The 22,384-nt window shown below is 43.0% G+C and overlaps 3 protein-coding genes across 5 annotated transcripts; 2 read left to right on the forward strand and 1 right to left on the reverse strand.

Annotated features, from left to right (window-relative positions):
- Positions 1-37: 37 nt before the first annotated feature.
- ubap1lb (ubiquitin associated protein 1-like b) lies at positions 38-10,483 on the forward strand. Its single transcript, XM_056413756.1, has 4 exons — positions 38-1,026; positions 3,689-3,823; positions 6,065-6,166; positions 10,400-10,483. The coding sequence occupies exons 1-4, from the start codon at positions 643-645 to the stop codon at positions 10,460-10,462; spliced, it is 684 nt and encodes a 227-aa protein (XP_056269731.1). The 5' UTR covers positions 38-642; the 3' UTR covers positions 10,463-10,483.
- On the reverse strand, positions 6,411-9,554 carry kbtbd13a (kelch repeat and BTB domain containing 13a). Its single transcript, XM_056413744.1, has 2 exons — positions 6,998-9,554; positions 6,411-6,892 (listed from the first exon to the last, which is right to left on the reverse strand). The coding sequence occupies exons 1-2, from the start codon at positions 8,544-8,546 to the stop codon at positions 6,753-6,755; spliced, it is 1,689 nt and encodes a 562-aa protein (XP_056269719.1). The 5' UTR covers positions 8,547-9,554; the 3' UTR covers positions 6,411-6,752.
- A 9-nt stretch (positions 10,484-10,492) lies between the features above and the next one.
- rasl12 (RAS-like, family 12) lies at positions 10,493-22,189 on the forward strand. 3 transcript variants are annotated; one of them, XM_056413753.1, is made up of 5 exons: positions 10,493-10,604; positions 11,318-11,374; positions 13,573-13,646; positions 16,790-17,014; positions 20,578-22,189. In XM_056413753.1, exons 1-5 carry the CDS (start codon positions 10,493-10,495, stop codon positions 20,905-20,907), a joined length of 798 nt encoding a protein of 265 aa, XP_056269728.1. In that variant the 3' UTR covers positions 20,908-22,189. The 3 variants fall into 3 exon arrangements, with proteins under 3 accessions (XP_056269728.1, XP_056269730.1, XP_056269729.1); XM_056413755.1 differs by having other exon boundaries at positions 20,668-22,189; XM_056413754.1 differs by having other exon boundaries at positions 16,820-17,014.
- Positions 22,190-22,384: the final 195 nt, after the last annotated feature.

A 22,384-nucleotide genomic window follows, 5' to 3' on the forward strand; every position in this document is an offset into this window, starting at 1 on the left:
CACTGTCCTGTTGAGACTCCGCCCTCCTCCTCCCACCGCCATCTGCCTGATGGATCGTGGAGGTCTCCATCGTGGAATATGCCTACTATGAACTATTCATACACTCTGTCATATTCATTGAATGTATTTTAACTCTAAATCTGTCCTTCTGTACACATTACATCTATTGCATCTGTCCATCCTAGGAGAGGGATCCTCCTCTGTTGCTCTCCTCCAGGTTTCTTCCCTTTTTTTCCCCCTGAAGGGTTATTTGGGAGTTTTTACTGGTCCGATGTGAGGTTTTGGGGCAGGGATGTCTATGTGTACAGATTGTAAAGCACTCCGAGACAAATTTGTAATTTGTGAAATTGGGCTATACAAATAAACTGAATTGAATTGAATTGATGTTCTGTACAGTTAATTGTAGGCTTGAGTATAGCCTGTTGTAGTAATGACCCTCGACTCAAGGAAAGAGAAAGCTACAGAGGGGAGCGCTGGGTCGAGTTGTTTCTGCCACTAACGTGTTGTTTGTCCATGTGACGGTATGAGTTCAGTCTGGAGAACTGGGTGCTAACCGGGCTACAGAGTGGTTTCACCAGCCAGCATCGGCCTCCGCTCTCCTCTCCATCCGGACTGCAGCCATCTTGTCCGCCGTACTGGACGATGTTCGCCAGCCCGCAGCAGAGCCGCCTGGCCAGCCGCCACTGCTCTGACTTCTGGGAGCCCAGCAGCCTGCCTCACCAGCTCAGGAAGAACCTTCGACAGTGCTCCTTGTCCGTGCTGGACACGTTCGAACAGCACGGTCCCAACACACCGTCCTCAAACACGGCCGCCATCAGAAGAGCCCCCAACAACAGGGCCCCCAACTCCAGAGCCCCCAACACCAGAGCCCCCAACACCAGAGCCCCCAACTCCAGAGCCCCCAACACCAGGGCCCCCAACTCCAGAGCCCCCAACACCAGGGCCCCCAACACCGGAGCCCGCAACACCAGAGCCAATACAGTGGACATGCTCCCCAACATGAGCAACCACAACGCCACACACATGGTAAGAGTTACATGTTGAAACATGAGGTAACATTCTGTAATGTGACCCAAGTGAGCTCCAGTTGTATTCATATTCATTATTTCAAATAGCATTCTGACCTTTAGAAATAACAGAGTTTCTGGATGCGTTTCAGTTTCAAAGTCAGGAATGGTGCTGGGTCGAGGAACAGTCTCATGCCAAGATAAAGTCTGCTCTTTGTACAAGGTCCAGTAAGATAGAACATTATAGAATACAATACATATAAAAGCACAATTAAAATACACGACTAATGCCTTATAAAGAGACGGCTGTATGGTAGCATGTTGTACTCAACTTTATGTTTGATAAATCCAAGAGGATTTCATTTTCAGAGTCAAGCCAGAAAATAAATGTATACATAAGATTTCTTTAAACAGTTTGGAAAGTATTAACTCCTTCAGCCAAAACTGTTGCACTGGCCCTACACCATCGCACTTAAGTACTATTATCATGGCACCATTATGAGCTACTTAGGGTTGTTTTTTTGTATAGAAGTCTATGAGGAAATGTCTCTCCTTGCCTCTTGATTTATTACCTCAGTAAACATTGTAAACAGGAGTTTATCTCAATCTCTAGTTTCAAGTCTTGAATACAGCATGATGTTCATTTTGTCAATTATGGTCCATTTAGAGTTAAATAGACCCTAAAGCGGGGTATTCTTCAGGGCGGGGCCACCTCGTGATTGACAGGTCGACACCAGAGCGTGTTTTTGCCTTATAACTTTTACCCTTTCACTGTGAGGTTTCAGTTTGGAAAAGTACATGCAACATTTTAGTCTCCTTGTTTTTCCCTCTCTCCCCCCTTTGCTCTCCTCTGGAGAGGAACTCCTGGGTGTGGGAAGATGATGGAGACCTCCGTTTGATAATCTGACCACAGCTCTCTGAGACCTGAGGTCAATGTGAGCCAGTCTACCTCAGCATAGGGTCTGGCTGATCGGATCCCAATGTGAGCGAGATTCGATCTTGAAACCTAAAGACTCGACAGTTAATGTGTCCTGGCATGATGAACAAAGTCTCGTTGAAAGGACACATTTAACAACGACTTTGTTTAATGTGTGGTTGTTCTCAGCTCCAGCCTCTCATGTGACTTCTGGTTCCAAAAAACAAGATGGCTAAACTCCAGACTTCAAAATGGTAGTCCACAAAACCAATGGTTGACATCACCTGACTCCACCCACGATACAGTCTTTGATGTTGTCACCATAACCGTACGCTGATAGTTTATAGTGTGGCTCAGCCAAAGTTAATGCTCTGGAATCCACAATGAAGTTAGCCCTTTACTGTGGTCTGAAAGAGCAGGCTATTAATACAACATAAAGCTCAGGGTATTACCTTCTCCTGAGCCCGACTATAAATCTCCACACATAAGCCAGGGACAGACAGCGCTCCCCGTAGCATCACACACATCCTGACTGGCTAACATGACATCATTCGTTGGACTATATTTATATTCAAGTTGACATTTCACTCTGCTTATGCTTGTTAACACTGTGTTAGCTGGAAGAGGAAATCAATCCTAACCATTTATTTTTTTCGATTTTAATTTCCAATAATATATTCAGGAATCTGCACACTAAAAATAGATAGTGTAAAGTGTGCTGCCTGAATCCAGCAAGGTCACAAGAGGTTCATGGGGAGCACAGGTGGTTTTTTTCACCCCTGTAAACTGTAATACATTGTATTCTACAGTCTCAGACAATATGCTGGCATGGCGGAGGTAGAATAATACTCTGTTGGTCTGTGGGAACTCCCTCTGTGTAACACCCTGTTCTGTTTCTCCTGTGTTCCGTGTCTCCTGTGTCTCCTCTGTGTCTTCTCTGTCTTAATTGTTTAATTCCCTGCACCTGCCCTCAGCCACTCTTGTCTCGTTAGTGTCTGACACCTGTTTCCCCCCCTATATATTGTGTCAGTCTTTCCCTTGTCTCCTGTCGGATTGTCGTCTATAGTTCCGTGTCCTTTTCCCGTCGTCCTGTCCGTGTTCCTGGTTCTGCCTGTTTGACCCTGCCTGCCCCGAACCTGGATTCTCTGCCTGCCCCTTTTGGACCTTGTTATTTGTAAACTGTTTTGCCTCATTAAAGAGTGTTTTTTTTGTTATTTATATTGTGTCCAGCCTGTCACTCTGTGCCTGAGCCTCACCCTGTCACAAGAACCTGACACTCTGGTCAGAGGTAACAACAACAAAAAATGACCTCAGAGATCCTCCAGGTGGATGTTTGTAAATGTCCTCTACTCCATACATGTGTACTAGAGACGCGTTAGTGGGTTTATCTGTAAGCGAAATTAGATTTGCAGCACTGGGCCGCAGAAACTTTGGATGAACTGGAAGATAACAGCTCCAACCTTTTCTATCTTGAGCAGCTGGTTGAATAGTTTATAGATTTATTGGGGATGGAAGGAGCTGCAGCGCCATTAAGGCACCTGGATCAGGGCTTCGAGGGATTATGGGATTTTGTTAGGGCCTTCTGTAAAAAATAATAGGAATGTTTTGAACAAAACAATTAAGTATTACTCAGGAAAGCTGCTTGTGAGGTCAAAGCTGCAGTTCTTAAAGAAAGCATCTTGGAAATTGGGATCAGATTCAATATGACTGAGTGGCGGCTGCTATCGGGCCTCTGTTAACTCACTCACTCACTCTTGTTTCCTAGAAGTCTTCTGGTTCGGACTCGTCAGCTCTGAGTCCAGAGGAGAGAGAGCTGCTGGGGGCCATAACCGCCCGGGGCTACCCCCTCCGCACCGCCATCATCGCCCTGCAGAAGACCGGCCGGCAGACCCCAGATCAGGTCAGTCAGTCTAACAAACAGTAAGACCACAACCGTGATCTGACAGCATGTTGGCTGACTCGGATCCTGGACATTATTATGAATTACACTATGACCCGCCCTACTCTGCCTCTGATTGGCTTACTCTGAAATTCTTACCCTAACCCTCACCACTGTCACTCCTCATGTATAAACCTAACCAGAGTAGGACTGGCCTTGCCTTCGCCACGGGAGGATCCTTAATGAAGCACCATGGGCTGTAGCTGCACACTGCTCAGCATGTCATATGCAAAATATCTGTCCAAAAATATTTTCAATTTTTTATAGTTTCAAATGTTTGATGACTGCACTTAGAGGGGTTTACAAAATATCATCCAATCAAATTAGAGTGTATGTGACTAGCTAGCCACGCCGGCAATATATCGGAATTAAGATTAATTCATCTGCATGGGACAATATTCAACGCTTCCCCTTCCTCTCTCCCTCGTCTTCTTCCTGATCTAACAACAGTTGAGGGAGTTGTGTGTGTGTGTGTGTATTCCGATGAACTTTAAGGCCGCCAACTTTTTGGCAGTTGGACCAAATGCAAAGGATTAGATTTAAATCACTCTTGTAATGGTACACTGCTGGAATATTCCATTGCACTGTGAAATACGTCACAGTACAGGCTTTTCACTGGAACCTCAATCTATATGAGCTATATATATATATATGTATACATATTTCCCCTGCAACTTTTTTTCTAATAGCCGATAAGGTGTACCAAATAGCCAACTGGAGGTGGGAGTGAAACCAAAACACAGCGCACTAAGCCACTGTAAGCCACTGTAAAAATAGACGGTCCCACAGCCTGCTCCATGTGTTTCCCATAACCTCCCGTCTACTCAGAGTAAGTCCCAAGCCACATAGCAAACACATGTACACTACCGTTCAAAAGTTTGGGATCACTTAGAAATGACTTTATTTTTCAAAGAAAAGCACTGTTTTTTTCAATAAAGATAACATTAAATTAATCAGAAATACACTCTCCATTGTTAATGTGGTAAATGACTATTCTAGGTGGAAGTGTCTGGTTTCTAATGAAATATCTCCATCGGTGTATAGAGGCCCTTTTACAGCAACTATCACTCCAGTGTTCTAATGGTACATTGTGTTTGCTAATCGCCTTAGAAGACTAATGTCTGATTAGAAAACCCGTGCAATTATGTTAGCACAGCTGAAAACAGTTATGTTGGTGATATAAGCTATACAACTGGCGTTCCTTTGAGCTTGAAGTTTGTAGAACAAAATTAATATTTCAAATATTAATCATTATTTCTAACCTTGTCAATGTCTTGACTATATTTTATATTCATTTGATAAATAAAAGTGTGATTTTTCATGGAAGACACAAAATTGTCTGGGTGATCCCAAACTTTTGAACGGTAGTGTAAATGACAACAACTTTGAATTCGCTTGAAGTGACGAGGAGAAATCTTCGCGCAACATGGTTTGTTTTGCAGTTTTTACTTTGAAAGTGTGTTACATAATCTCACAGCACTGATCGGTGTATTGGCGCCGCGAGATTGACTGTGGCATCACAAATGTGATCTGGTTTCAGATGCTGTAAAGCCCTTTAATAAGAGTTGAGGAAAGGCTGTTGAGTGTATGTGTCACACTGCTCTCACACATGCAAGGCTATAACAACACTGATCACATGAGCTGTATATGACAGAGGTGGAAAGTAACTAAGTACTTTTATGAAATCATCTTTGTGGTATTTGTACTTTATGTAAGTATTTTCAGCTAGAGTTAGTGGTTATTATGTGTGTATGTATGGCATGATATATACCTTTTTGCAGTTGCAGCTTCTCATTTTCCTGCTTTTCTTTTAAGTTTGATTTATTTGTAATAATTCAATAATTTGAAGGTATGTATGACACAATCTGGAGGTGTCACTTTGGGCTCTTGTGACGGCAATCTTAGTATTCTATTTTACAAACCAATCAATCAATTAATGAATCAATCGATGATGAAGAAAATAATTAATCAATAAGTAATCATATATATTTATATATATATTAGTGCCTATATAACAGGGACGTTGTAATCATACTACATATGTTTACTTGACTAAACTAACATATTTGAATCCTTCCTCCACCCCTGATAGTAAATGGACTAAACACAAGTTAATATTATTACTGCATTATTAGCCTTTCTATATTTTTAAGATCAGGATGACCTTGAGTTGAAAAAGCTTGTGTGTGTGTGTGTTTGCAGATCTTGAGTTACCTGGTGGCCTGTGACCATTTGTGTCAGCTGGGTTATGATGCGGCTCTGGTAGAAGAGGCTCTGGAGATGTTTCAGAACTGTGAAACAAAGGTAGGACGTGCACAGCGCTCCACCATGACACAAGTCATTCATGCGAGACGACACTTTTCCTTTGATCGTCATTTTTATGATGAAATTGTTTTACAAAAAGCAAGATGATCTGAGTAGTTAGGGAAAGTGTGACGGGGAAAAAAACGAAGCATTTTAAAGATTAACCAGCGATAAAAATATACAACATATTTGTTTTCTTTCTTTTGGTAAACTGCTTTAAGACAAGAAAAAAGACGATAACAAGTTTAAATTAATAAATGATTTATGAATAAACCCCGAAAGTTAAAAACACTACAATCAAAAATATACAGTCGAGTAACGAAGGAGATTAAATAGAATGAAAATTATAAGCAAAACAGACCCGAATGAGTGTTTTAAAATTCACAAAGGCAGTGTTTTTCTTTCATTATCATTCATAAATGCTATTAGCAGGTTTATATTTGTATTCAACTCGGTGCTCTCCTCTGTGTTCTGGCCTCATTTGACCTTGTTTCCTAGAGTTAATCCATCTGGGAAACAACTCTTCGACTTGTTTTCTGTGAAAACAGGAGCAGTGTCCACTAGGGACTGGTTCCCACTCTCAACATTACCAAATCATTGCGGTGTGCAATGCAACCTCTGTGCTATTCCTCCAATGATGTACAGCAGTTGGTTGTCGACAGTTTAGCAGATGCATAAAGATGAACCCCCCCCATTCTATGGGAACACAGGAACTCCATCTGTAAACTGGAAACAGAGTTTGGTTTGGAAATTTATTTTTCCCTGTCTGACCTGTTTTTTTGTTTTTGTTTCAAACCTTCAGCGAATGTGTCCGCAGCTCTTACAGCTTACCAGAGCGCTGTGGGGAGAATCTGAGGAATTCTCTGACGTTCTGGACCTGATCCACAGGGTTTCCCACGGTGAAGACGGGGGCTATAGGCAGCCTCATCAGAAATGTATATATAGATCCAATCCTGCCAAAACCTTTCATCTCTCGCTTCACTCTCCATTTGTCGTCTTCTACCGTAAACTCTGTGGTCACCTTCCGGCTGAGTGTGAAAACAGAGTCTCCCCTGACCACGGCAGTGAGCAGAGAGCCTTTGCTGTTCCCGTACTGGCCCGACATGGCCGTCCACTGGCCTGAGCTCAGGTTGAAGCGGTCCATCACACACAGTAAAAAGTCATCACGGGGTCCATTGCGCGTCACGTACAGATTGTCTTCATGGGCCACCATATAAAGACCATAACTGTGCTCACGGATGAGCGTGGTGACCAGAAGCCACTGGTCCCGTTCAGACACATACTCGTGTATATCGGAGGCCCCCTGACCTCTCCAGAGACAGATAAAGATCCTGTTCATGGCTATCGTCGACACCACCATGGCTGCAGGGCAGGGGAGGGAGGAGACGAACCCCCAGCTTCCTTCCGACACGCTGTATCTTTCCACAGACGACAGGGCCTTCGCGTTGAACTCGCCTCCCACGGCGTAGAGGAAACCCTCGTGACCGATCAGAGTGAAGTTGTAGCGTAGCTGCTGGGAGCCGCAGATGGTGGACCACGTGTTTGCTGCAGGGTTGTAACAGTAACCCTTCTCCACCACCTTCTTGCTGACATCGTGCACTCCTCCGACGATGTACAGTTTGTTGTCCAGGACGACCACGCCTGCCATCGTGGTGCTCGTGCTCACAGGTAGATGGGTCAGGACCTTCCACTCGCTGTTGTCTTCGTCCAGGTAGCAGACGGTCCTCTGGTGGTCCGGCAGCCGCTCGGTGGACGGCGAGTGGCTGCATACCGCCATGTAGCTACTGGGGAGAAGGGACTCGATGTACTCCACCAGCTTGTTGGGTAAGGTGTGAACATCCTCCTTCAGATCACTGTACATGTCTCTGATGAATAAGGCTGAACTGTGGGAGAGCTCCCACACACCGTATGTGGCGGCCGTGTGGTACATGAGCAGGCAGTTTTCGGAATTGACGATATAGCTCAAGTGCTTGGTGAGAGCCGGCACCTGCAGAAAAGCCGTACACTCGATGGCTTCCACGATCTGGTCACCGGTCAGCACGGGGCACTCCCCGCCCAGGACCCGCAGCATGACCAGGAAGCCCAGGACCCCGACACACTGCAGGCGGATCTCTTCCTGTTGGCAGTCTCTCATTCCGGACTGGAACAATGCTCTGAAGTACTCGCAGTTCTCAGACAGAACGGTTTTCTCCACATTGAAGGAGCGGTCGTCGATGCTGACCCTCACGCTGCCCGGTGGCTCACAGTGTCCCGGCTGCTGGCTGGAGCTCGGGCAGCTGTTGGACTCCATCACCTCCGTGCCTTTGATCTTCATTACATATCCATCTAAAATGCCAATCACAGCTAGAAAAGCGTTGATCCAGATCACAGGACTGCACATCAGTGGTGTTTTACCGCATGCTGCCAGTGAGACGGAGCACCTCCTATCCAGAGTTTTCTCTCAGCTCTGAGAACAGACTCTATAGATAGCAGACGGACGTGTGACACAGTTCAAGTCCATTATGATGACATGCAAGCCAGAGGAGAAAGAGGAGCCGGATAATGCCAGGGTCACCGTGAATCTACCGACGATTCCCATTGCTCTTTGTCTGCAGCTGACAGTTGTGGAACAGCTGAGGATTTGCCCTTTAGCAGCAGCATGGTAACAATAGGTCGTTCCCCTGAGGCACATAGCGAGAATGACACTATTGGAGCGGCCAAAGAGTTAAGGGCGGGATATGCAGGACGCATAGTTGTAACCTCTACTGGAATATAAGTAGTACCTTTGATTATTAACACGAGAAGAAATCTAAATAAATAAATAGAAAATATAATAATCAGTATAATTCAGCTTGAAAATCATTAGTGAACTAGAACGAGCACTCGGTAGAGCGCATATCACAAGATTGGGCATTGAATTCTGAACATTTTGGCATTAGTTGCATGCCAATTGGATAGAAATTAATGTATGTATGAAATAATATGCTCTTAATACTACTATGCATTTGAACAATCATTAGTAATGTAACAATTATAATTTTAAGAATGGTAAAAAGAAGATTTTGACCTTTTCATGACCTTGACCTTTGACCGATCGATCCCAAAATCGAATCAAATGGTCCCCGGATAATAACCAATCATCCCACCAAATTTCATGCGATTCTGTTTAATACTTTTTTACTTATGCGAATAACACGCATATAAATAAATAAATACACGGCGATCAAAACATTACCTTCCGCATTTTCAATGCGAAGGTAATTACAATTGTATTAATATCTTATATTAATATCTTATACTACTATGCATTTGAACAATTATTAGTAATGTAACAATTATAATTTTAAGAATAGAGCATATGTTTGTATATGATCTTTTAAAATAAAGTTACAAACATGTAACATTTAATGGCAATACAATGACACAAATAAATAAATACATGTGTGCGTTTCCATTTCTTTGAACTAACATAAAAAGCATCCCCCCTGATATCTCATGATCGCGAGTGACTTGTGAGGAAAGTGGAACATTAAAGCCCAGATAATCCCCTCAGGGTGAGTGAATCCATGATTTACATGGATCATGTGGACACCAACACCGCTCTAGATGAATGGCCATGCTTCTATGTTGAGATTAACAGCCATCACATTTTTAGCCTACCAGTCAATATGATCTTTGTTTTTCAGCTTTTGTCACATGTGTGCAAAATGTAAACACATATTGGCTAAAACCTCAAACGGCCTTGTACGCCTCGGCCAACCAGTCAGGTTGCAGTTTAAAAATACCATTGCTTCATCTTTTTAAGTTGTTTGTGTTAAAATGTCATCATTGGCATATGTTTAGTTGAGTTACGCCATCGTGACCTGGACCTTTGACCGTTGATCAAGTGGATGTATTTAGGAATCTTTTCCAGGCCCCAGAAAAGCTTGAACTGCCCCTGGGGATCAAACTTTAAAAATATACATATAAGCCAAATATCCAGCCATGCAGCCATCCTGTTTTCAGCTCAATGAGCTGGCTGTTACATTGCAGTCCAGCTTTTACGAGCTCAGTTTGAAGTCTTTTTCCTAAAATGGAGAGGTTAGTGCACCAGATGCACACAAGACAGTTGTGTTCCTCTCACAGGAGCAGAGGACTGAGACCAGCACATTATTTTAGTCCACTTGGATCTACAGGGGATGTTGTTCTTTTTCTGAAGCCCGACTTCAAGGAAAAAAAGGAAAAAACAACAACATGTGTTCTTTTCCCTTTCAGCCGGCCTCAAAGGAAACGTCTTCTAATCTTCTTCAGCATTATCAAATGAGACGAGTGAGATAAGTATGTGAAGCAGATTGGTGGAAGATAACCATGTCGGGGATATTTGGGAAAGGGAAGACGTGTCACTCCGCCGCAGCTCCTGACAAGACTCCAGCTGAGTGCAACCTGGTGCTTCTCGGTGTGATGGGCTGCGGGAAATCAGGTCCCTCTTCAACTTATTATTGACTTTCAAATATTATATGTCGGGATAAGTTAAGAAACCTTAAAATTGTCAGTTGACTGAACGCGATTTTTCATGTAATGTTGCCTCCGGGTTCTCCGGCTTCCTCCCATAGTCCAAGGACATGCAGCTCGGGTTCACTGGACTCTAAAGTGGCCGTGAATGGTTGTCTGTCTATATTTGTGACCTGCGATAAACTGGCGACCTGTTGCCCAATGTCAGCTGGGACTGAATAGGATAAGCGGTTTGGAGCATTGAATAATAACTGTGTTTTCCCCCCATTGACAATGTGTATACATTGTTGCTAATGTATCGTAAAGTAAGAAGCTAAAACATTGCAAGAAGATCATAATATAGGTGAATTACTTATTCCTGTTTTATTAGACCATTTGAATAATATATCAGTAATCCGCAGTTCGGCGTCTTGAGAATAATGTGTTGTCTTGGTTTAACTTAATTTATTTGATTAACTTAATTTCTATTCTGCGCATGGAAGCTGTTGTTGTTCTGGTCAGTTACATAGAGACCATTTTATTTTGAAATGAACACCATCCAGTTATGTTTGTACTCCATGAGTTTAATTGTCGTACGTTAAATGTGTCTGTTTATGGAGCAGTGGTTTTCTCAGGACCCTCACTGACCCCGGTCCTCTGTGGCCCCCACAGACTGTCACGTTGTTTCTCTTTGTCTTACAGCACTGACTGTCAAATTCCTCACAAAGCGCTTCATCAGTGAATACGACCCCCATCTAGGTGAGATCTTTATTTCATGAAGATCTATTAAGATTTATTCATACATTGAAGATAAGTGGTGGAAAGTAACTAAGTACATTGGCCAGTATTCTACTGAAGTACGATGTTGAGGTACTTGTTCTTTACTTGAGTATTCCCATTTAGATAACTTCATACTCGACAAATTGTCAGAGGAGAATATTGCAATTTTTATGAATTAATCTTTCGTTATGGAGGACTTTGCTGAATAAGAGTAGACATAAAAACCTCCGTGAATCGCCACCTTAACGTGGATGAGGAATTTGAGCGGCTCAGTGATCCCGGGAGCTATGTTGTCCGGGGAATTAGCCCCTGGTAGGGTCCCGAGCGGTGTTTCGTTTTTGGACTTCTGTGCTACCCAAGGTTTGTCGATAACGAACACCATGTTTGAGCATACGGTGGCTCATAAGTGGACCTGTTACCAGAACAGCGTAGGCCGGAGATCAATGAACGACTTTGTAAATGTATTATCGGATCTGCGGACGTATGTCTTGGGCGGTTGAGTGAAGAGAGGAGAAGAGCTCTCCGTTGGATGAGATGGCTGGGGAGCCGACTAGAAAGACCTGGCAAGCCCGACTGTGTAGTGAGGGTGAACTGGGAACGTCGGGTGGAGGATCCTGTCTGGGACATCTTCCACTCACATCCCGAGGGAGGTCGGGGACATGGAATCCGAGTTGACCATGTTCAAAGCCTCTATTGTGGATGCGGCAGCTGGGAGCTGTGGTCGGAAGGTCATCGTTGCCTGTCGTGGCAGCAACCCGAGAACCTGGTGGTGGACAACAGGGTTGAGGGAAGCCGTCATGCTTAAGAAGGAGGCCTTTTGGCCCTGGTTGGCCCAGGGGTCCATAGCTCCTTGGTGGCAAGGCGTCGGGGTTGGACGAGATCCACCCTGAGATGCTGAAAGCGCTGGACATTGTTGGGCTGTCTTTGCAAATGAAGAGGTCCTGTTTGCCTACTCGGACCGTGACCTCCGGCACTCACTGGGACGTTTTGCAAAGGTTGACAAGTATAACTTAAAGATGTTGGCAGGGATGAGCGTGAGCACCTCCAAATCTGAGGCCATGGTGCTCTGCCGGAAACAAGTGGATTGCTCCCTCCAGGTCGGGACAGTAAAACAGGCGCTGCACCGGACCGTCTTGGTGACGAGGGAGCTTCCGACCTTCACCTATAGTCACGAACTCTGGGTCATGATCAAAAGAACGAGGTCACAGATACAAGCGGCCAAAATGAGTTTCTCCGTAGGGTGGCCTGGGCTCAGCCTTAGAGAGAGGGTAAGGAGCTCAGACATCAGGAGGGAGTTTAGCCGCTACTCACTCATGTCGAAAGAGGTCAGATGAGGTGGTTCGGGCATCTAATTCAGATGCCTCCTCGACGCCTCCCATTAGAGGTTTTCCAGGCACGTCCAACTGGAGAAGTTGCGGGTGAGAGGGAAGTCTGGGTCAGCCTGCTGGGTCAGTTGCCACCGCGACCCAACTCCGGTTTAAGCGGTTGAAAATGGATGGATGGATAAAAACATAGATATAAAAATCGATGTCATCCAACACATTAACAAACATTCAACCATTAGTGAATCTTAGAAAAAAGCAGGTGTGGTTTGGTACAGGTTTCAGTTGACTTTGAGTTAGTTTGTTCGTTGTTTCCCAAAAAAAAAGAGCAAAGATAAGAGGAAAATCCCCAAAATCCAATTTTCGCAAGCAGAACTTGGAGGACCTGCTGCTACTTTAAAATAGTTTAACTGAGAATACTTTTGTACTTTTACATAACATTTTGAACGCAGGATTCGGCATATAGTTTGATTACATGTAGTAATGTAGCTTCACTTAAAGATATCCTCCAGCTACATTTGAACTGACTCCACATTCTCTGAATCTTTAAATATTGTTCAGAAGATGTTCCCCTGAAAAGGCCATTCTCAGTGTTTGTAACCTGGAGACTTCACATTTTCACATAACGCTGTTTCGTATTGGATCCTGATTGGGTGAGAACCCAGTTGCGATGTCATAAATCCGGCAGGAACTGCCAGGTGAGCTCAGAGAAACTTCCCACATTATTCTGCACAGTTTTGAGTGCAGGGGGACTTTAAGTGAAGGATCCGAGTACTTATTCCACCACTGTAGAAGACCTCAGGATGTAGTTGTACATACGTAATGCTCTCCTCTGTGTGCTTGGCTGCTGTGTAGAGGATGTCTACTCATCAGAAGAGAAGGTGGACCAGCAGCTAGTCACAGTGAGAGTGATGGACACCTGTGACCAGGTATGAACACACTGTTGTTTTGACTCTGTGTGAGGTGGTAAGAAGGCTTGAAGGTTGTTCTCGCTCACATGTTCATTACTGCTACCTCATCTGTGTAGCACATACTTGATGTAATGCCATTTTGTATCGAGTCCATGCAAAACCAACACAAATGGGTTCAAAAGTACATCAAATTAAAAAAGAAGAAATCAAATGTCATAAGTAGTTAGCAGATTCAGGCCCATAGAGTATCGACTCTGCTAGATACTGTATTAACTAGAATGGGCACTCGGTAGAGTGCATACCTTCGCATATCACAAGATTGGGCATTGAATTATGAACATTTTGGCATTAGTTGCATGCCAATTGGACAAAAATGTATCATGCTATGGTAAAAAAAGAGTTTGACCTTTCCATGACCTTGACCTTGACCTTTGACCCGATTGATCCCAAAATCTAATCAAATGGTCCCCGGATAATAACCAATCATCCCACCAAATTTCATGCGATTCAAGAACATTTTGACCTGTTCATGACCTTTGACCTTGACCTTTGACCCGATCGATCCCAAAATCTAATCAACTGGTCCCCGGATAATAACCAATCATCCCACCAAATTTCATGCGATTCGGTTCAATACTTTTTGAGTTCTGCGAAAGATTTTGACCTGTTCATGACCTTTGACCTTTGACCCGATCGATCCCAAAATCTCATCAACTGGTCCCCGGATAATAAACAATCATCCCACCAAATTTCATGCGATTCGGTTCAATACTTTGAGTTTTGCGAATAACACGCATACAAATAAATAAATAAATAAATACACGGCGATCAAAACATAACCTTCCGGCATTTTCAATGCGAAGGTAATAAGAAGAAAACAATGCATCTTTCCATTAAAGACCAAGTACAACATATAATTATTAAACCACTTGGAGATTAATTTCCTTCTGTTTGTGTGATGGCAATTTATAATCCATTCACATGGTGGTTATTATTGTTATCCTGAGCCTTCTGCATAACCTCTTTCCCAAAACCCTGCACGTTTTGGGAAGCTATAAACACCCAGACCACGTCACCACAAGCCAGAATGGCAATGGAAGACTGCAGACCCAATCCAGATCCTTTTACTAGGGTCCAATACCCCTCAGTTAAATATCCAGGTCTGAGTGCATTGAAGAGACTTGAACCATCATAATAAACATGGTCTTTTATTCAGGCCACAGTTATATCATCAGTTTGTACTGATGCAGTAAAAATACCAGCACAATCCAATCATAGGAAACGTTTTCTTATTGAAACAAATGAAATGATTTGTGTTTGATCTATGGACTCAAGCAGGGAGTTAGTTGTTTTGTACATCATAAAACAAAGAAGCATTATCAGAGCTCAGGCCCATTTGTAATCATTGACTGACACCTGCTGGTGGAACACAGGAAGTGTTCACTACAGACACAAAAGCTTTCAATGAAGACTCAACTCCAGCCAGTTCAGCTGAGACTGGGAGGCATGAAGGAAAAAGTAAAACATGCAGATAGACTAATTCACACAATACAGAAATGACATCAGAACAACAAAAACTAAACAGAAGCTTTGCAGCATGAAGCTGCATCTAACATTCCTTCTTCCACTCATAAGCCAGAGGCATGCTGGGCCTGTGTGTCAGACCTGTGCGTGGACTACACCAATGAAAAAAGTAGAAATTAAACAATAATTCAAAATATTTTTTTACTCCAGAACATATTCAAGTATATTCGTGATGAAATATCTTAAAAACGATGGCCTTAGTTAACTTTAAAGTGATTTGTATGAACGGTGTTATGGTCCTTCATGATCCATTTCAAATGTTATCAGCCGAGTGAGTCGGCGTCATCAGTGGTTATCAGGCAGGCACCACACCGAGAAAGGGAAAGATTGCTCATCAACTAAATACCCCTCTGCTACCCCGCCCAAGTGCATTGGAAAACTACAGTAACCTTAAGATAGGGAGTTATCTTTACGATTTAATTACTACTAGGAGCTACTCTTATCAATACTTTCTTCAGGATTCAAGTATTGTATCTAAAAACCCACATAATAAAACTGTCAATATTATAAATGTACACAGTTCAGCTATACTTATATATACTTATATATACAGGACTGTCTCAGAAAATTAGAATATTGTGATGAAGTTCTTTATTTTCTGTAATGCAATAAAAAAAACAAAAATGTCATGCATTCTGGATTCATTACAAATCAACTGAAATATTGCAAGCCTTTTATTCTGATTTATTGCTGATTATGGCTTACAGCTTAAGAAAACTCAAATATCCTATCTCTAAATATTAGAATATCATGAAAAAGTATACTAGTAGGGTATTAAACAAATCACTTGAATTGTCTAATTAACTCGAAACACCTGCAAGGGTTTCCTGAGCCTTGACAAACACTCAGCTGTTATAAATCTTTTTTTTAACTTGGTCTGAGGAAATATTAAAATTTTATGAGATAGGATTTTAGAGTTTTCTTAAGCTGTAAGCCATAATCAGCAATATTAAAAGAATAAAAGGCTTGCAATATTTCAGTTGATTTGTAATGAATCCAGAATGCATGACATTTTTGTTTTTTTAATTGCATTACAGAAAATAAAGAACTTTATCACAATATTCTAATTTTCTGAGACAGTCCTGTATATATATGTATAATATGCCATTATTATATATTTTAGTATGAGCTGCCATGGCTGTATTGCTCATCCCAGGCCTGTCAACTTCAAATCACCAGTTAGCAACATAATTAGGCCAACATAGCATTAAGCTGCCATTAGCCAATCAGAGGCAGAGTGATTTGTTTGACCTGCCCATCAACCTGGATTTCCTCCTTGCTGTTTTCTCTGTTTATACTACAATGCTGACTTTGTCCTTTACTCCCGTCATTAATACTACAGCCTGTATGGTCTGGCGTCGTCTTCATGTATTTGTATCAGTGATCAAGATGATAGCTGTCTTCTAAACCGACAGGTCTAGCACGCCCTTTCTAACCCGTATCTACGAGGCTGATAACCACTGATAACGCTCATTCAATTGGCTGATATCACTGGAAGCAGGTTTCCGTATGGACACAGTTTAAACCCTTGTTATATGAATGACCGAGCAGCTCAGTCAGAGATCAAGAGTGTGCAGTGTGTGTTTCTGGTTTCTGTGTGTGTACAGGAGGGTCCAGTGAACAGTGAGCGTTATCTGTCGTGGGCCAGCGCCTTCCTCGTCATCTACAGCATCGTCAACATGGAGAGCTTTAAAGGATGCCAGCTGTACTTGCAGACTCTCGCCCTGCACAACAAAACCTTCAATCCACAAACTCCCATCATCCTACTGGGGAACAAGCTGGACATGGACAGATACAGGCTGGTGTCTGTGTGTGTCTGTGTCCTATAATAATAATATGATACGCATTACTGATGTGAGCAGGCTGAGAAAAGGTTTGGCCCAAACAGTCATAATGTGCATACATAGTTCAATTAAGCTATTTTTTATTTTGTATAGCCCGATATCACAAATCTGAGAGGGTTTTACAATCTGTACAAATACAACGTCCTAAGCTGTGACTCTGCCAGATGGGCTACAGTGCTGAAAAGAAACCTGGTGTTGTTCTTATTGTTCTCTATTACTGATGAGTAATAGGCCGCTCTGGCATTACGGAGGGCCTTCTTATATGTTTTAAGACTCTCGCCAAACTAAGTGGGATTCTTCCAGATGAGTTGAACACCATATGCTTTCAAACTTTCGTGACGTTTGCTTCAGTTTGCGGGTCTGAGGGTTATACCAGGGAGCAAACCTCCTCTTCCTCACCCGACTCTTCTTCAGAGGGGCTGTCGAGTCCAGTGTCATTCTCAGTGAGCCTGTAGCACAATCGACAAGATGATCAATCTGGGATGGACTAAAGTTAGACCAGGAGTCCTCTGTTATATTGAGACGTGGTATTGAATCAAATGCAGAAGGAATCGCTTCTTTAAATGTAGCTACAGCACTGTCAGTTAGACATCTGGTGTAGAAACTTTTGACTAACGGAGTACACTCCGGTAGTATAAACTCAAAAGTTATGAGGTAGTAGTCTGAAAGAAGAGGGTTCAGTGGGAAGACCTTCAAATGCTCAATGTCAACGCCACATGTAAGAATAAGGTCGAGGGTGTGGCCAAAGCTGTGAGTGGGTTTCTGTCCTCTGACAGAAGCCAATCGAGTCCAACAAGGAGATGAATGCAGCACTAAGGCAATCATTATCAACATCCACATGGATATTTAAATCTCCTACAATAATAACCTTATCAGTTTTAAGGACTAAACTTGATAGAAACTCAAAATCCATATAGAAATTCTGAATATGGACCTGGTGGCCAGTACAGTATCACAAATATAATTGTCTGTAATATTTTCCAGGTTGGATGTGAAACAATAAGAACAAGGCTTTCACATGAGTTGTAGTTTAGGTTTAGGATTTATTTAAGGCAAAAGATGGCTGCTACTCCACCTCCTCGACCGGTGCCTCGAGGAATGTGAGTATTAATATAACTTGGAGGAGTTGATTAATTTAGGCTGACATATTCTTCATGGCTCTGTAATCCAACCGGAAAGTCACTCAAATGGGGTTGGTTGAACAAACAAACAGAGTCGGGATCTCCACTTCCTCTTAGTGGTAACAGATGTGTACTGGAGGTGTGTCGTACTGTGCGTAAGAGTGAGACGGAAGGCATTTGAGCCGATGAAAGAACGAGCTCTGAGCCAGGGAGGAGAGGAGGGCTTCTCAACTCTTGCTTTCCATTCTGAGATACTGAGAGAATCGGTGGCTCAGACCTGATCCGCCCCCCTTTTTTAGCCGCCAGCCTGCTTGCAGCAGCCGTCTCCATCAAATGCTTCACGGACGACACACACCAAGACACACACAGACTCTGGAACAATGCAGATGAAAAGAAGCCCGGAGCGTTAGCGGCGCGACCAAACTCTCCGAGATGGTGAGGAAAAAAATATGTTCCACTAACAGATGTCATCATAAAGCACGCTGAACATGCTAAGGCGAGTGCAACAGAAGAGATGCTCTTACACGGATACATTGCAAAACCAGGCAAGTGTTCCTCCAGCAGGTCGAGGCAGAGAGGAGGAGAGGAGAGGCAGAGATGGCGGAGAGATAACCAAGAAAGAGATTGTGAGGGCATGATTCAAGCTATCTGTAGCTAGCTCACTCACCCTAGCAGCGGTCAGGTCAGGTGTGTCATCACACATCACACACCACACACTTGTTGGTGTCATCAGAACAATAGCAGCAGAACAAGCAGCAGGCGGTGCACATATGGAAGGCAGCTAAGAAGGTCAAACTAACAAACTAATACTATGGGCAAACATAATAAATCAACGTGATTGTCTTACATGAAATCATTTACTAATACAGCTTTAGATGAAAGAGATCTAATATTTGGTTTCCCCATTTAATTATCCTGTTTTGTTTTTATTAGCGGCCATTACCAAGCATTTCATATGTTGTTCCAAGATAACATCTCTGAATCTTCTCCTATAACACGTTATGGGGTTGAACTCTGGGTTGTCATGTTCGTTAATCAACCTGGTCTTATTTGCAGCTAATCGTGCAGAGCCATACATCTAACACACTAATAGCTTCCTTCAACCTACTAATGAACTACACTTATTGCATGTACCATTATCATTAAGGGAGGCAGAGGAATAGCCACACATGTGACACACTGAGCAAGAGAAAGCAGGAGAAGGAGAGAAGGAAGACATCGCTAGCTGCTAAGCTAAAGTACGGTAGCTAACGTTATAAGTATTTGACAATGTGTAAAGAAAACTGTTGGATTAGGCGATAAGTCGCTAAAAGGAGAGAGCTGAGTGTTTAAATGTTAAACATGTACAGCAGTTAATCAGCCATTTGTACTGAAGAATATCACACAATTAGCTTGGTTTAGCTCAGGGGTCAGGAACCTTTTTGACTGGGACAGCCATAAAAGCCAAATATTTCGAAATATATTTCATTGAGTCTTATAGTATTTTTAACGTATAATTTTAATGCGACTTCTGGTGCTGCATCGGAGCTCTGTGGCTACCGAGACGGAGAGCTGAGAAGTGTTCACGCGACACGTAGAGACAGAATGACATGCTGCTGGTTAGAGACGATCAATAACAGACGGCTGTTTAGTTTAATAAAAGAACAAAGATGTGCTCTTTAAGAAAAGGGACATTAAATTAATTCTGCTGTAATCTGGCGCGATAGAGAAAATTACAGGGTGTCGGGCGGAGATTTTATTATTTTTTTCAACTCAAAATTGTCTGGGAGCCATATGCCGTCACCGGAAGAGCCATATATGGCTCGCGAGCCATAGGTTCCCGACCCCTGGTTTAGCTGGAGCTGAGAAAACACGCTATCGGATAGCAGACACGCTGGTAACCGGAAGTGAGACGATACGCTTACCGTAGTCCGTCAGCAGGTCAGCCAGTCCTTTGAGACCATTGCTTGTGAAATGTTACTTAAAATGTAATTGTTTTTTAAAAACTTTGAATGAAGTCCATTTGAAGATGCTTTATCAGCACCCAACTGAGTGCACTTTTCTATCTGTTACTATTTTAACGATACCATTACTGATAGATGGTCATTTCTCGAATGGGTATCTTTCTCAAAATAATGGTAACCCTCAAAGGTAAATCACATGACACATCAAGGCATTAATAACAAACTTAATACCAAGCACCTCAAAGCACCACATGGTTTTTCTGTCTCCCGTACACCTTAGATGTGGAAGTGTGGGACTGTTCCCCACTGTGTGCTGGTTTCTGATGTCACATTGGCTTTCACAGTCAGTAGGATTCACTGTGTGGGAAACACTTGAAACAGAGTGCTTCATGTGTGCAAACCTTCCTCAGAGACACAAGTAATCACGTTTCATTAAACCATCTCTTCTCTCAGGCAGGTGAGTCAGTGTGACGGTGAGCTGCTGGCGTCTCGATTCGGCTGTTTGTTCTTTGAGGTGTCGGCCTGTCTGGACTTCCTGTCTGTGCAGCACGTGTTCTATCAGGCGGTGAGGAGTGCGAGGCGCAGGGGGGAGCGCGGCTGTTTGGTACCGGCCATCTACGTCAGCGAGGAGAAAGCGCTCCTCGGCGTCCCCTCCTTCACCACCCCCTGCTACAAGGAGCTGCCGACCCCCGCCACGGCCAAGCTGGTGACCGTGAAGACATCCAGAGCCCAGAGCAAACGCAGGGCCGCCACACTCACCCTGCTAAAGGGCTTCAAGATCTTCTGACTCTCCCTGACACCCTCTACCTGGAACCACTGGCTCTTTGAAAAGACCATGCTGCACAGGAGGTGGACACAATAATATGAACAGCTATACAGCGAGTGCACAGACATGTTCGCCAGCCTTGAGGTTAAAGGACGACCAACGCAACCCCCCTGAGTCACATACACTACCGTTCAAAAGTTTGGGGTCACTTAGAAATGTCTTTATTTTTCAAAGAAAAGCACTGTTTTTTCAATAAAGATAACATTAATCAAAAATACACACTATACATTGTTAATGTGGTAAATGACTATTCTAGGTGGAAACGTCTGGTTTCTAATGACATATCTCCAGAGGTGTATAGAGGCCCATTTCCATCAACTATCACTCCAGTGTTCTAATGGTGCATTGTGTTTGCTAATCGCCTTAGAAGACTAATGTCTGATTAGAAAACCCTTGTGCAATTATGTTAGCACAGCTGAAAACAGTTATGCTGGTGATATAAGCTATACAACTGGCCTTCCTTTGAGCTTGAAGTTTGAAGAACAAAATTAATACTTCAAATATTAATCATTATTTCTAACCTTGTCAATGTCTTGACTATTTTCTATTCAATTTTCAATTCATTTGATAAATTAAAGTGAGTTTTCATGGAAGACACGAAATTGTCTGGATGACCCCAAACTTTTGAACGGTAGTGTACGTTCTGATGATTTGAGTAGTTTCACGGTGGCCTTGACAATACATCACATTTCAACACAATTTTGCAGGGAAACGCTCTTTTCCCTTGGACAAAAGAGAGGCCGTTATTGTCTAGCACCTGGAAGCGAAAATGATTTGGTCAAAGCCATGGACAAAACACTCCATTTGAAACAGAGACCAGCACAGCAGCTGACTCCATTAGCATTTATATGCTTTATCTTGACTGATCTCACCAAAATAATCACTACGGACAGATTGTTCTCCCCTCCCTCTTGAAGCTTTAGTTATACTCACAAGCCACGGACATTATGGACTCGGTGGGCTGCTGTCAGGTTTATCAACCAAGACTTGAGGTGACGGCCCACCATTTATCGTCATCACCATTTCTGTCGTGTCCTTAAGCTTTTATTATGGTCCTTCTCCTGTTTTTAGGATTTCTTCTCTTGAACATTTCTCTTGTTTTTCGTTTGTATCATGTTATTACGATGGTGGGATTAACACCGTTTTGCTTATCAACCGCTGAAAAGGTGAAATACGTCGAATGTCAACGTAAAAGAAAATTGAAAAAGAATATTATACAAAATAAATTACTTTTAGCACAATATCTTACTTTTTCAACCCCACTTCTTGACTGTCCACCGCTGGAGGAGAATGAACCCTGTCACACATACATTGATGGATTTTATATGGGGCGACTGGTTTAGTGGTGAGCAGGGTCGTCCTTCAATCAGAGGATCGGCGGTTCCCATCCCTCAGCCTCAGATGACCGGGATGCCTCATGGCAAGGAGGACTACAGTG

Source organism: Pseudoliparis swirei, chromosome 4 (genome assembly GCF_029220125.1).
Source record: "Pseudoliparis swirei isolate HS2019 ecotype Mariana Trench chromosome 4, NWPU_hadal_v1, whole genome shotgun sequence".
Taxonomy (NCBI): domain Eukaryota; kingdom Metazoa; phylum Chordata; class Actinopteri; order Perciformes; family Liparidae; genus Pseudoliparis; species Pseudoliparis swirei.

What these genes read in the sequence shown, in the direction of transcription:
- ubap1lb (XM_056413756.1), top strand. Translation starts at nt 643, where the DNA reads ATGTTCGCCAGCCCGCAGCAGAGCCGCCTGGCCAGCCGCCACTGCTCT. An exon ending in ACCACAACGCCACACACATG is followed by an intron (nt 1,027 to 3,688) that starts GTAAGAGTTACA and finishes CTTGTTTCCTAG; the next exon opens with AAGTCTTCTGGTTCGGACTC. An exon ending in GCCGGCAGACCCCAGATCAG is followed by an intron (nt 3,824 to 6,064) that starts GTCAGTCAGTCT and finishes GTGTGTTTGCAG; the next exon opens with ATCTTGAGTTACCTGGTGGC.
- kbtbd13a (XM_056413744.1), bottom strand. Translation starts at nt 8,546, where the DNA reads ATGTGCAGTCCTGTGATCTGGATCAACGCTTTTCTAGCTGTGATTGGC. An exon ending in ATTCTCCCCACAGCGCTCTG is followed by an intron (nt 6,893 to 6,997) that starts GTAAGCTGTAAG and finishes CTCTGTTTCCAG; the next exon opens with TTTACAGATGGAGTTCCTGT.
- rasl12 (XM_056413753.1), top strand. Translation starts at nt 10,493, where the DNA reads ATGTCGGGGATATTTGGGAAAGGGAAGACGTGTCACTCCGCCGCAGCT. An exon ending in TGAATACGACCCCCATCTAG is followed by an intron (nt 11,375 to 13,572) that starts GTGAGATCTTTA and finishes GCTGCTGTGTAG; the next exon opens with AGGATGTCTACTCATCAGAA. An exon ending in TGATGGACACCTGTGACCAG is followed by an intron (nt 13,647 to 16,789) that starts GTATGAACACAC and finishes AAGAGTGTGCAG; the next exon opens with TGTGTGTTTCTGGTTTCTGT.